The sequence below is a fragment of the Chiloscyllium plagiosum genome, unplaced genomic scaffold (assembly GCF_037043375.1).
Source record: "Chiloscyllium plagiosum isolate Xiang-an unplaced genomic scaffold, Cpla_swu_hap1 HiC_scaffold_4, whole genome shotgun sequence".
Classification (NCBI taxonomy): Eukaryota; Metazoa; Chordata; class Chondrichthyes; order Orectolobiformes; family Hemiscylliidae; genus Chiloscyllium; species Chiloscyllium plagiosum.
In genome coordinates, this window is record NW_028270142.1 from 53,370,966 (window position 1) to 53,384,543 (window position 13,578).

A 13,578-nucleotide genomic window follows, 5' to 3' on the forward strand; every position below is an offset into this window, starting at 1 on the left:
AAACAAAAATAGAAAATGCTGGAGAAACTTCGTTCGAAACAAGGTCAAATTTCTCCAGCATTTGTTTTTGTTTGTTTTCAGACTGCCAGCACGCGCAGTTGTTTTATATATTCCATTTTCTTTATTCTCATTTCAAACCCGACCAATATTTTAGATCTTCCACTTGTAAATCCTACAACTCGACTCGAAATAAAAACTTCACGTCTGCTTAACTTGCTAAAACGATTGGTTGACTTTATTAACTACGGGGTGAAAAAGTTTAAAATCTGAATTCCTGAGCGGCTGGGTCAGGTACACAGAGGGAAAAATCAACTAGGCGAAAGTGAGGGCTGCAGATGCTGGAAATCAGAGTCGAGAGTGTGGTCAGGAATGATGAAGGACTGTCGATTCTCTTACTCCTCGGATGCTGCCTGACCTACTGTGCGTTTTCAGCACCACACTCTCGTTGCAGAGGGAAGTTGTTCGTTTTCAATTTTCTAACAGGTCACTTTTTGGATAGACTATAGAGATCCTTTTTATTTGGGTTACGTTTCCTACCAAAGAAAAGCTTGTTTCGGACAATGGTATGCGTTATGTTGTAAATAACGTTTAGATAATACAGGTGAGGTTCTGGAAACATAGGTAACCAACCCAACCCGCGCTCTCCACGCACAATGTTGCCAATTAGGTGACATCACGGAATACCGACAGTGTAACGAGGATGCCTCCATTGTGGCGTCACAGACGTTAGGTGACGTCGCTGGGTCTGAGCCGCGTGCCGCGCGCAGGGCGGGGGATGATCGCAGTTGTACATTGATCAGCCGTTGCTAGAGGTGCATGAATTGTGCAGATGGACAAAAATACTTGGTCCTCCTCCCTCTGTTCGACTGAATGCGGCAACATCAAGGTTAATCGCAAATGGTGAGCATTTTCCATTTGAAACGGGCGGGGCAAATGAGAGCAAAAAACGATACTCTTCCCCTCCCCGCTGCAGTGCGATTGGATGCGCCTCTTTGCTTCGCTAAGTGTACTCCGACTGTGCGTGCTGTGAGATCCTGGACAGTCCTCCTGAGTGGCTCGGTTGGCCCGCCTTTTTTGAGATCTCACACCCCACCTCTGACAATGTGGCTTCCTTCCACATTGCAAAAGTCAGGCTGAATTGGAAGCAGACGGTGGGTGAAGATGCACAATTCCTGGTTGAGAGGACAATGTGATGCTGAAAATCTGCCTTTAAATGTGTTTTGAAATTTAATACTGGTTTGAATAAAACCACCACTATTAAATGGCAGTTTATACCTTCTTTACTTGCTTGATTTCATAAAACTTTGAAAAAAAAATCCCATGACCCTTGTCAACTTGCCTGTGCAACTGTTTTTGAAAATGACCTTTTCTCCTTAGTGCCAATGAAATGCTGAGTGGAGAGACCACCAATAATATTGCAGAACAAAAGTCACGTGAGATGTATATTGGCTTTGCCGAGGGTAAGTCTTTCTCATGATTCAATAGACCAGGAGTAACTTACCTTGCTTTGCAGTTTGCTTGTAAAACAAATCTCCATGTCAGTGGTGTTTGAGCAAATCTTTTACTCATTCTTTTCGTTGACAGTACATGCCATGGACAGAATGAGACCAAAACAGTGATAGCATAACTGATACCAAAATATTGAGAGCCAGCTGTTAAAATCAGCATGAAAATGGCCTGGTGGTGACTTGTACTCTTTCTGGAAACCATCCTTAGTTTCCAGTTTTCCTGCTGTGATATTGTTATGATGTGGAGATGCCCGTGTTGGACTGGGGTTAAGAATATTGCTCTTAAAATAAAACACTGCTCCAGGCTAACTTGATACCTATGGCTTATATTCTTAAAATTTAAATCTCAATAAAACATAGTCAAGAAAGAACGCACTGTACTCACTATTGTAGATTTTTAGATTAGATTAGATTTTCTACAGTGTGGAAACAGTGCTACGCTTAAAAAACTGCATTTACTTCAATACATCCAGGAACATGGAACTTGGTTAAAGTGATGCCAGTATTTCAGAAAGGTGGTATGAGACGGGGGAGATACTAAATGAGTATTTTGCATGGAAAAGGACATGGAAGATATAGAATGTGGGGAAATAGATGGCAACATTTTGAAAAATATCCATATTACAGAGGAGGAGGAAGAGAAGATGCTGGATGTCTTGAAATGCATAAAAGTGGATAAATCCCCAGGACCTGATTAGGTGTACGCTAGAACTCTGTGGGAAGCTAAGGAAGTGATCGTTGGGCCCCTGTTGAGATATTTGTATTAACGACAGTCACAGTTGAGGTGCTGGAAGACTGGAGGTTGGCTAATGTGATGCCACTATTTACGCAAGGTGGTAAGGATAAGCCATGAAACTAGAGACTGGTCAGCCCGGCGTCGGTGGTGAGCAGGTTGTTGGAGGGAATCCTGAGGGTCAGGATTTACATGTATTTGGAGAGGCAAAGACTGATTAGGGATAGTCAGCATGGCTTTGTGCATGGGAGATCATGTCTCACAAACTTGATTGAGTTTTTTGAAAAAGTGATAGAGGGTTGATGAGGGCAGAGCAGTGGACGTGATCGATATGGACTTCAATAAGATGTTCGACAAGGTTCTCCATGAGACACTGGTTAGCAAGGTTAGATCTCAAAGAAGGAGGAGAAAGTGAGGACTGCAGATGCTGGAGATCAGAGCTGAAAATGTGTTGCTGGAAAAGCACAGGTCAGGCAGCATCCAAGGAGCAGGAGAATTGACATTTCGGGCATGAGCCCTTCTTCAGGAATGAGAAAAGTGTGTCCAGCAGGCTAAGATAAAAGTTAGGGAGGAGGGACTTGGGGGAGGGGTGTTGGAAATGCGATAGGTGGAAGGAGGTCAAGGTGAGGGTGATAGGCCAGAGTGGGAGTGGGGATGGGGGTGGGGGCGGAGAGGTCAGGAAGAAGATTGCAGGTTAGGAAGGCGGTGCTGAGTTCGAAGGATTTGATTGAGACAAGGTGGGGGGAGGGGAAATGAGGAAACTGGAGAAATCTGAGTTCATCCCTTGTGGTTGGAGGGTTCCTAGGCAGAAGGTGAGGCGCTCTTCCTCCAACTGTCGTGTTGCTATGGTCTGGCGATGGAGGAGTCCAAAGACTTTCATGTCCTTGGTGGAGTGGGAGGGGAGTTGAAGTGTTGAGCCACGGGGTGGTTGGGTTGGTTGGTCCGGGTGTCCCAGAGGTGTTCTCTGAAACGTTCTGCAAGTAGGCGGCCTGTCTCCCCAATATAGAGGAGGCCACATCGGGTGCAGCGGATGCAATAAATGAGATGTGTGTGGAGGTGCAGGTGAATTTGTGGTGGATATGGAAGGATCCCTTGGGGCCTTGGAGGGAAGTAAGGGGGGAGGTGTGGGCGCAAGTTTTGCATTTCTTGCGGTTGCAGGGGAAGGTGCCGGGAGTGGAGGTTGGATTGGTGGGGGGTATCAACCTGATGAGGGAGTCACGGAGGGAGTGGTCTTTTCGGAACGCTGATAGGGGAGGGGAGGGAAATATATCCCTGGTGGTGGGGTCCATTTGGAGGTGGAATCTCATAGAATACATGGACAACTAGCTATTTGAATACAGAACTGGCTCAAAGGTAGAAGGGTGGTGGTGGAGGGTTGCTTTTCAGAGTGGAGGCATGTAAGCAGTGGAGTGCCACAAGGATCGGTGCTGGGTCCATTATAATTCTGGTCTCCCTCCTATCGGAAAAATGTTGTGAAAATTGAAACGGTTCAGAAAAGATTTACAAGGATATTGCCAGGGTTGGGGGATTTGAGCTATAGGGAGAGGATGAATAGGCTTGGGCTGTTTTCCCTGGAGTGTCAGAGGCTGAGGGGTGACCTTATAGAGGTTTATAAAATCATGAGCTGTCCCATTATGAACTCTTATTTTCTCTCATTTGCTATTTCTCCCTAACGGTTTCACGCCAATTGTACTGTCTTCAGATCACAGCAATAATGTTCCAGTGATTCCCTGGAGCACCACATATGCCATTAGAATTCCACTGGCAATCTGACGAAAAGGTTTATGCAAATTGGATTTCTGCTGCTCATAAAGTTATAGCAAAAGAGTGGTTACAGCTCAGAGGAAAATCTGAGGCTCATTTGCTTATGGAGTGATCCAAAGTAAATTTGTCAGGCATAAACCCCACTGGTGAGACTTCATGCAACCCCTTGTGGAACCAGCATGCCTCACTTTTGTCAGAACACCAACTGCTACTATACACTGAATCTCCGGAGTGAGAGTACTAATTTCGGGAATTGTCAGCACTGACTTTATCCAATTCTCTCCTTCCCCTCGGCTTCCCTCCCCCCAACCCAGCTTTACCTTCTCCTAATAAGGGTGCATTTATTTGAAAGGGAGGAAGGATTTGTGGTAGATAGTGGTTGTATAACCATCTTGACATAGTTGTTGCAGTGGGAAATCAGAAGAAGCCTTCAGAAATTTGAAGTCATTGCAAATATAAAAGAAAAGATGGGGGAGGAAGAGTGCCCAATGTCTTTTAAATTTGTTTGGAACAAAGAAAATAATGATGAAAGATAATGCAAAATCTTCTTGAGTCATGGCAGGGATTTTTATATACTTTAACACTGCCATCTGCCACTGGAGATAATAGGTCAAAAGAGCTCAAGGTCAAAATATACAGTTTCAACTACAGTTAATAGAAGCTGAGATTATTAATGAAGCTACTTATACATGCACAAGATAACTGTTAATAAGTATGATTTATCATATTATTGTGAATGTATAATTTTTCATCTAACTGTATTTAAAGCCTTATTTTAAATTTCTGGAATTTCTGCATTTGAGAAAATACTAAATTTAAAAAATGCATTTTTGAGCTGTTAGAATTGCTTGGTTACTCTTCAGTTTTTCTAACTAATATATGTACATACCTTGAAGATTTATTCTCTTGGATTCCATCAGCTAGAGGAAGCTTTGGATAGATTAAACTTTTATATCAGTCAGTCTTTTAAGCATAAGTAACATAACTTGATGTATTTCAGTAAATTTTACTATGTTTACGAATGTGTAATGCAGAAGCATGATAGGAACACTGCATGCAATATCTTGATATGTTCAGGCACACACTGCAAAAAATTTACTCAGGCACAGAGCAGACTCAATGGGCCGAATGGCTCATTGTGCTCCTATATCTTATCTTACAGCAGTGAAGTGCTTTGCTTGATTGTTATTTAACTTAACCTGATACTTGATCTCAGCCTTTAGTAAAGTTCCCAACTGTATACTGATAATTGAACAGCAGGGTGCAGTGCACAACACAAGTAGGAATTTGAATGTCAGCAATAGAGCTATGTGCAGCAACCTTAAAATGGATCAAAGTGAATGCATTGAGTTCAGTTAGTATGTCACTAGGTGTGCCAGTATTTATTAACAAAGTAAAATTGATCATTGCTCAGTGTAAGCTAAAACGTTATTTGTTTCAGTGATAGAATATTTTTGCATTTTTAAATACTCAGCAGTGTCAAGCATTCCCAGATTAGAAATGGCACAGACCAGATGCAGAGTAAATTGCATCTATTCTGTTTATTCCCTAGTTCAAATAAGCTCCCCCATCACACTATATAGCTTTCGATAGTAATTACAGCACAGTAACTTGCAATTTACAATTTACTGAATTTTGCAATTTACTGAAATCAGTCCATGCTGATGTTTAGGTTTCACATAGGGTCCTCCCATCTTCCTTTAACTAGTCCCACCATCATTATTCCCTTGTTTTCTGCTTCATGTTTATCTAGATTCCTCTTAGATGTGTCTGTTCTGGGTGTCTCAAGCCTTCCTTGTGGTGGCAGGTTTTACACTCCAAACACATTTGTTTTAAAAAAAATCTTTCTGCTGAATTACCGATCAAATTTATCATTGACTGTCTTAAATTTGGTGGGGGCCAGTTGGCTCAATGGCTAATGTAAGGAACAGGTTAACAGCTACAGCCTGGAGTTTGATTCCTATTCAGTTGAAGTTCAATCAAGGCCCATGCCATTGGTCTGTCCATAGTTAAAATGAAACCAAGGCATCTTAGCTCTGGCTCAGTGAATAATTACAAAGAACCTGCCTGTGAGCAGAAAATGCAAGAAGAATTTTATATTTATGCCACTTGGTTCTGGTTCCATTCACTGATAGTTCTCGGTCTATCCTATCAAAACATCTGTATATACTGGAGCAGAAAATCAAACTGACAGCAACTTCTGCTTTAACCATGCATACAGGAATGCCTGAACCTGCTGTCAGTTTCAGAGTTTTAAATGCTGCCAGTTGCACCATCGTTACAGCCACAAAATCAGTGCCTTCAGTTCTTTGTCCCTTTTACAATTGAAATAACCCTCTATTCCAGCCATAACAATGCTGGAAGGCATGAAAATCCCAATTGGTGTTGCTATGGCAGCTTGACATAAAGTACAATAGGTCGCCTCAATCCATAATTTACACAGCATTCTAATTCAACTGTTCGTCCATTTTACCTAAAACATGTATGTCACAACTACTTCTCTTATGAAATTCAATGTGATGGAGGAGATTTGGGAATTTGTAGTTCCTGAAAGTATTCCTGCCAAAGTCCATTTACGTAATAGCCAGAAACTGATGCAACTTGACTGGAAAATCAAGGCCATGGCATTTTAAATGAACCCATGCGTAAGAGAGAGGACGCAATTAATGTGGCACTCATAGGAATGAATGATAATTTAGGAAAAGATGTAATAAGGACTATAGATTATGTATACAATGTAGATTTTCAGGAAGGTTTAGACTGGAAATTTTAAGGGAGCATCAAATCACTTTGTAAGCAAGATTATTTTGTATGTATTGTTAGGCACATCTGTATTTAAAATATATTTTGAAGGAAAATACTATGCGCAAACTGACCTATTGTGTGTATTATACTTTTCTAGAAATTTTCCTGCAGTTGGGAATGAGTGATGAAAAAGTTCACAACTGGAATCGTAATATGGATAACTTAGAAATAAAAGAAGCTGGTCACAGCCAGTATCAGTTTGACAGCATTTCACCATTGGATACCAGTTCAATGAGCAACACAAAAGATGAGCTTTCATTTGTAACTGAAATTGTCAGTGGATCGTCAGATTTATCACAGGTGAGAAAAGTTACCTCAGATGGAGGTAATCTAAATGAAGGAGCCACAACTGATATGTAATATTCATTAGTTATTTTCCACAGGTCAGGTTGACTGGATTCATGAATGCAAATGTGTAAACATTATGGGCAGAAAGCATCCAAACAAATTTTCCAGGAGCATCAGAGGCTGAAGGATAGACAAGTTCTTAAGATTTAAATGGGACTTAAGAGGCAACCTTTTCATACGGAGATTGGTGAGTGTATGGAATAAGCTGCCAGAAGAAGTGGTGGAGGCTGGTACAATTGCAACATTTAAGAGACATGTGGATGGGTAAGCGAATAGGAAGGATTTAGAGGGATATGGGGCAAGTGCTGACAAATGGGACTAGATTAATTTAGGATATCTGATCGGCATGGACAAGTTGGACCAGAGGGTCTGTTTCCATGCTTTACATCTCTATGACTGTGCTGGCAGGTGGGACTAGATTGGGTTGGGATATCTGGTCGGCATGGACGGGTTGGACCGAAGGGTCTGTTTCAGAGCTGTACATCTCTATGACTCATTGACTGCATCTTAAGAGGCCTCATCTAAACACTTTTCTTTTCAATATGATCCTACATCCTAGCAATCGTGGTGGGAGGGTGGAGTTGGGGGGGGGAGTGGGGGTGGGAATGTTATACCAGCAGAAGCTAAGACTGTAGTCACACTGTAGAGTTCTGGGTCTGTTGACCTCTGATTGGTCAGCAGCTCTTTATTTCTGGGATCTCCTTGTCCTGATCTTGGTAGAAAGCCCACCAACAGCCAATAAGGTGCCAGATTGCCAGAATCTTTACCACTCTAGATAAGTCCCAGTTTCCCTCCTTCAATCTCCTGTTTCCAGACATGGTCCAAAAATTTGAAGATCCATCTGCATTGCAAATGGTGTATGGATTTTATTGCACAGTTCCTTGAGTAAGACACATTGATATCACTGGCTGGACTTTCATATGGTTCTGGAACCCAACGTCCAAATGCATCTTAGCTGTAGGTATCCTAATGGGTATGTGAGCTTGACATAATTAGGGATGCTGATGGCCTGGCACCAGCAGCAAAGAGAGACACTCAGCTATTGGGGACTATTGCTACCTTGCTGAAGACAGCAGGCAGTTCCTGAAAGAGCTATCAGCATCAAGGTCTGTGGTAGAACATGAATAGGAAATGCTATAGTAAAAAGCAATAATCCAGTATAGGACACATGAAGGCACAAAGAGGATTCTAAACTTTCAAATAAACCTATTTTACAGCAAGCTGGACAGTTGCTACTGTCCCAACCTTCCCAGCCCATTAGCAGGCTTCTAAAGGAACTAATGGGCTGTTAATTAAATTAATTGCCAGTCCAATTAATTATCAGTCCAATTCAGTGTCCACTTTGTACAGCCTTACTTTCAAAATTGCAGACATCAAGTCGCCAAAATCAAAGAACTAATTCTGGGGATTATGATTTTCAAACGACCACATGCATTGTGTCCTGACCGCATTGATAATTCAGCCCTACTTCCTTTGCATTACGTCTTTAAAGTATTGTTTTTTTAAAAAAATGATTATCCCTCGTCTGTTTTTAAGGAGAGTGTAATGAAGTTTTCCTTTTGGAAAATATGTAATCCAGTTCAAGTTCATGAACCTGTTGGCCATTTCTCTGTGATCTGATAGGTCCTTAATAGAAGCCAACACGGAGGCCATATTTTCTGTGATATTATAATACTTCTACAAAAATGAAAACTGCTGGCAAAAATCAGCAGGTCTGGCTGTATCTGTGGGAAGAAAGCAAAATTAATGTTTTGAGTTCAGTGATTGACTGACTGATCATCTTGAAGACCATAAAATAATACAATATAAAATAGCTGTCTATAAATATGAGCAAACATTTACATATTGGATTTTAAAAATTATTAGTCATGCCTCCTTTTATGAGATCTCATTTGTAAGTGTGGGTGTTCATATGTCAGATCGTTGTAAATCGGGCGTTTGCTGTATTTTTTTTAAATTATGTAACTTATGCAGTAGTTATGTAATGAACTAACCTTTTCTTTTTAAACCATAAACCAGTGCTGCTTATTTTTTGTTATGACCAGGTGAGAATGGGTGAATCAGCTCCTTTCTTTTCAACATCTCTGGCTGGCCACAACAAAGATTATAGCCCTTTTTAGCATGAAGCTATAATTTATGTCAATTAAAATAATTTCTAACATAGCAGCAAGAAGACAATCAAAAGGTTGTCTTGCATTAAGTAAGAAAACTAGTAAAGATACAGCATCAAGCATATGATGTTCGGGCAGTAACGCACACGCATGCGCACAATACAAAAAGGAAAATGATCTGAGACCACTGTTGTTTTGTTGGTTTCTAGACCATTAGGAAGAAATATTGCAGTTCTTGGTGTGCTGATGTTTAATTTTAATCTGTACTTGTGCTGGTTATGTTTTTGTTTGAGAGGCAGAGAGGGTTCACTGCCTGTGTTCAGCACAGCACCCTTAATTTCATCTCCTCTGCCAAAACATCTTGAAGTACAAGATTAGTTATACATTTCAATATCTTGAGTTCATTGCCTCCGAACTTGATAGTTGCAGTTGATATTTTCATTTCCGAAGTTTGGATGTTCTCAGAGATATCAATCGATGTAGTGTCTGTTCATGCCTCCCTGGAAAAGATTGATTGGCTTACTTATCTTTGGATAAAACACTACTTTCAGACCAGACTGACTTTTGTATATTCCATGTTGCTTTCATGAAACTGGCAAAATCTACGTGATCAAGTGGTTGCTAAGTTATTTTAAGTCCGTGTTGTGGTCCCTTTTTTAAAATTTGTTTCAGTCCATGAAAGTCCCAGGGATTAAATTGGGTGATAGCATTCAAAACTCAGTGGTTTGAAATGGATGAATCATAATGTGATGAATGACAGTAAATAACGTCAGGACCATATGCCAGAAATATCCTCAAAGTTTCTGTGAACTAGGAATTTACATAAACTCAAACTGTCCCCTTTTAATTCTAGCGTGTTTTGTCATCTATATATATTAAAAATATCATGACAAAATTGAAACACTAGAATTAAAAGGGAATTAAATTAGTTCACAGAAACTTTGAGGACATTTCTGGCTTGTGATTCTGACATTATTTACTGTCATTCATCGCATTCTGATTAACCCATTTTCTTTCCAATATATAGTGGCTAGCAGTATATCATAGTGAAAATTAATAATTTTCAGATTCAGTATGTGCTATGGTGATTTATTTAATACTGAGATGTACAGCTATTTTAGTGCCTAAATGTACATGTAGAATAACATTGGATCTGGAATGAATTTTCTGACTATGTAGTTCAAGTGCAAATCATTTTAAAGATTTTGTGGACTTTAGGCGTGGAAGCATTTCATTTTATTGCAGAGGAATGAGGCCAATTTATTCCATGTCAACAAAGATTCAGTTGACACAAATTCAAGAAGTTAGAAACCTCTGCTACATGATTTGCTTAATGTTTGCTTGTTTGTTTCCTTCCCTCTTCCTCCCGAGGGTATTGGAATTGAATTTGGTCTATGCAGCACATATTCTTCAGTGGTGATTGGATTGCGAAGATCCCAATGTGACAAGCTGAAACCATGCACAATTTCTGGCTAAAGGTTCACAGCTGCCTTATAGTGTAAAGACATCATAATGCATTCTTCACCCATGCTTGAAATTGATTTGACCGTTCACCTCCCCAACAGTTATCAGCACTGTAGTGTGAATAGACTTCAGATTTTGAGCTGCTTTTTGCTCGACATGTTATAATGTGACTATTGTGTTTGGGGCCAAGAATGGAAATCTTGAGCTTCTTCATTCATGCACAGACAATGCATTGGGTGCTTACTGGCCCAGAGATAGGCATGTCTTAATTTCCAGGTGGTTAGGTCTTCTGATTCCTACCAGACAGCCACTGAACCTTTTGGATGATGACCCTTTCTGTGTATGCCCTTGGTTAGTGTTGATCAATAAAATATTTGTCAACAATGCTGGTTTACGACCTTCTAATCCATAGCACTTTGAGGTCAGCTATTACACCAATTCTACTGTAGGTCTGAAATCAGTTTAGCGTAGGCTGGGAATTCAACAAAGACCATGTATTGGTTTGCTTGAGTTATTTGCTAAATAACCACAGTTAACAGCTAAAATTCTTTTCAATTAACAAAACTATTGTAAAAATATTAAATGTCCTTGTGGGTATCTAAGCAACATACAAATGCTAATTTAAATGTACCGGATGTTTAGCGAGGTAAGTAATTTCATGCATGTTTAACAAAACTATCAATATCATGGTATGCTTTCTGACAGGTCTTTTCACAATATTGTTTATTCCAACTTTAGTGAATAAAATAATATGAAGCAAAATTTCTTTGTCAGTGAAGTGTGTAGGAATGTTTGTTGATTACTGGCTGTCCTTGTACTTAATCTATGATTTGCAATACTGGTGCACATACTACCTTCTGTTTGGGTTTCAAACCAGGATGAAATGAATAGTAATAGCTACCCAGACGAAAAGAGGAAAGCAGAATGTGGTAGTAGTCTTCTCTGTTTGGATGCTTTGGAAGAATTTTCGCAAAATCTGGATTTATCATCTCTTTCTGAGACCTTTTCCTGTGGTAAGTTTTCTTAGCATCCAGATTCTCATTGCATGAATGCACACCTTAGTTTTTCAATAAATGTAGAATCCCTACAATGCTGACCTAAAGTGTGGCATGGAATTGAGCCATGTAAACTACACAGCCCTCAGATTTGATCCCTAGAGTGTTAAGTAGTCACCACCTTGTAGAGTTGAGGGAATACTGGTCCCTGCATTAGGAGGTAAGATGGAAAATATTGCCTGGGGCTTCCTACTGTTGATCAGATCCTGAACAAAGTACATGTAAAGCAAATGATCAGGTTCAGTGGTGATGTTGATTATTGCCAAGTTGCCCACCAGCATTCACTTTCCAGAAAATGTTACTTCAGCAAGAGTCTATAGGGAGGGAAGAATGGAAGAAAATTGGTATTTTTGTTAAAACTCCCTGGCGAAATCAATGGAACTGACAGCTCGTGAACCCCCTGGGCCTAATAATCTATGTCCCAGGAGAAGAACTTCTTGAGGTAATGAGTTGGTTGTCATCTTCTGTAGATTCTGGGTCAATCTTGGCACATTGAAGAGTTGAAAATGTAGGTGCGCTATTTTTTAAAAAAAAATATGGGAAGAGAGAGGACCATGACTTGTTCTGGATGTAAGTTTGATTGCTGAGCTAGAAGGTTCACTTTCAGACGTTTCGTCACCATACTAGGGAGCATCAACGGTGAACCTCCAGATGAAGCACTGGCGGTATGGCCCGTTTTCTATTTATGTGTTTAGGTTTCCTTGAGTTGGTCATGTCATTTCCTGTGGTGATGTCATTTCCTGTTTTTTTTCTCTGGTGGTAAATGGGATCCAAGTCCATGTGTTTGTTGATAGTGTTCTGATTGGAATGCCATGCTTCTAGAAACTCGTGTGTCTCTGTTTGGCTTGTCCTAGGATGGATGTGTTGCCTCAGTCAAAGTGGTGTCCTTTCTCATCTGTATGTAAGGGTACTAGTGAGAATGGGTCATGTCTTTTTGTGGCTAGTTGATGTTCATGTATCCTGGTGGCTAGTTTCCTGCCTGTTTGTCCAGTGTAGTGTTCATTACAGTTCTTGCAAGGTATTTTGTAAATTACATTTGTTTTGCTTGTTGTCTGTATAGGGTCTTTCAAGTTTATTAGCTGCTATTTTAGTGTGTTGGTGGGTTTGTGGGCTACCATGATACCAAGAGGTCTGAGCAGTCTGGTAGTCATTTCCGAGATGTTTTTGATGTAGGTGAGAGTGGCTAGGGTTTCTGGACGTGTTCTGGACAACACGCAGACAACATGTCTAGAAACCCTAGCCACTCCCCTACAGCAAAGACATCTCGGAAATGACTACCAGACTGCACAGACCTTGTGGCCACAAACCCACCAACACACTAAAACAGAGCTCATGAACTTGAAAGACTCTATACTGACAGCAAGCAAAACTAATATCATTTACAAAATACCTTGCAACAACTGTATCAAACACTACATTGGACAAACAGGCAGGAAACTAGCTACTAGGATACATGAACATCAACTAGCCACAAAAAGACATGACCCACTCTCACTAGTATCCTTACATACAGATGGGGAAGGACACCACTTCGACTGGGACAATACCTCCATCCTAGGACAAGCCAAACAGAGACTAACACACGAGAATTCCTAGAAGCATGGCATTCCAACCGAAACTCTGTCAACAGACTTGGATCCCATTTACCACACCCTGAGAAAAAGAACAAGAAGTGATGTCTCTGCAGGAAAAGACGTCACCACCGGAAATGACGTCACCAACCAAGGAAACCTAAATAGAAAGCAGGCCATGCCACCAGTGCTTCATCCGGAGGCTCACTGATGATGTTA

General features: G+C 40.6%; 1 protein-coding gene across 6 annotated transcripts in view; it reads left to right on the forward strand.

The window, feature by feature from the left end:
- The first annotated feature begins 257 nt into the window (after positions 1-257).
- The window catches only part of LOC122549185 (cancer-associated gene 1 protein homolog), a 129,802-nt gene continuing 116,481 nt past the window's right edge, over positions 258-13,578 (forward strand). For 5 of the 6 annotated variants that reach the window (XM_087985831.1, XM_087985832.1, XM_087985834.1 and 2 more), the window contains exons 1-4: positions 258-900; positions 1,378-1,460; positions 6,908-7,110; positions 11,611-11,746. In XM_087985831.1, the coding sequence (XP_087841957.1) occupies positions 830-900; positions 1,378-1,460; positions 6,908-7,110; positions 11,611-11,746 (493 nt within the window). In that variant the 5' untranslated portion in view covers positions 258-829. Of the gene's footprint in view, positions 901-1,377; positions 1,461-6,907; positions 7,111-11,610; positions 11,747-13,578 lie in introns of those variants that run through there. The other variant, XM_087985835.1, reaches the window with a different exon arrangement.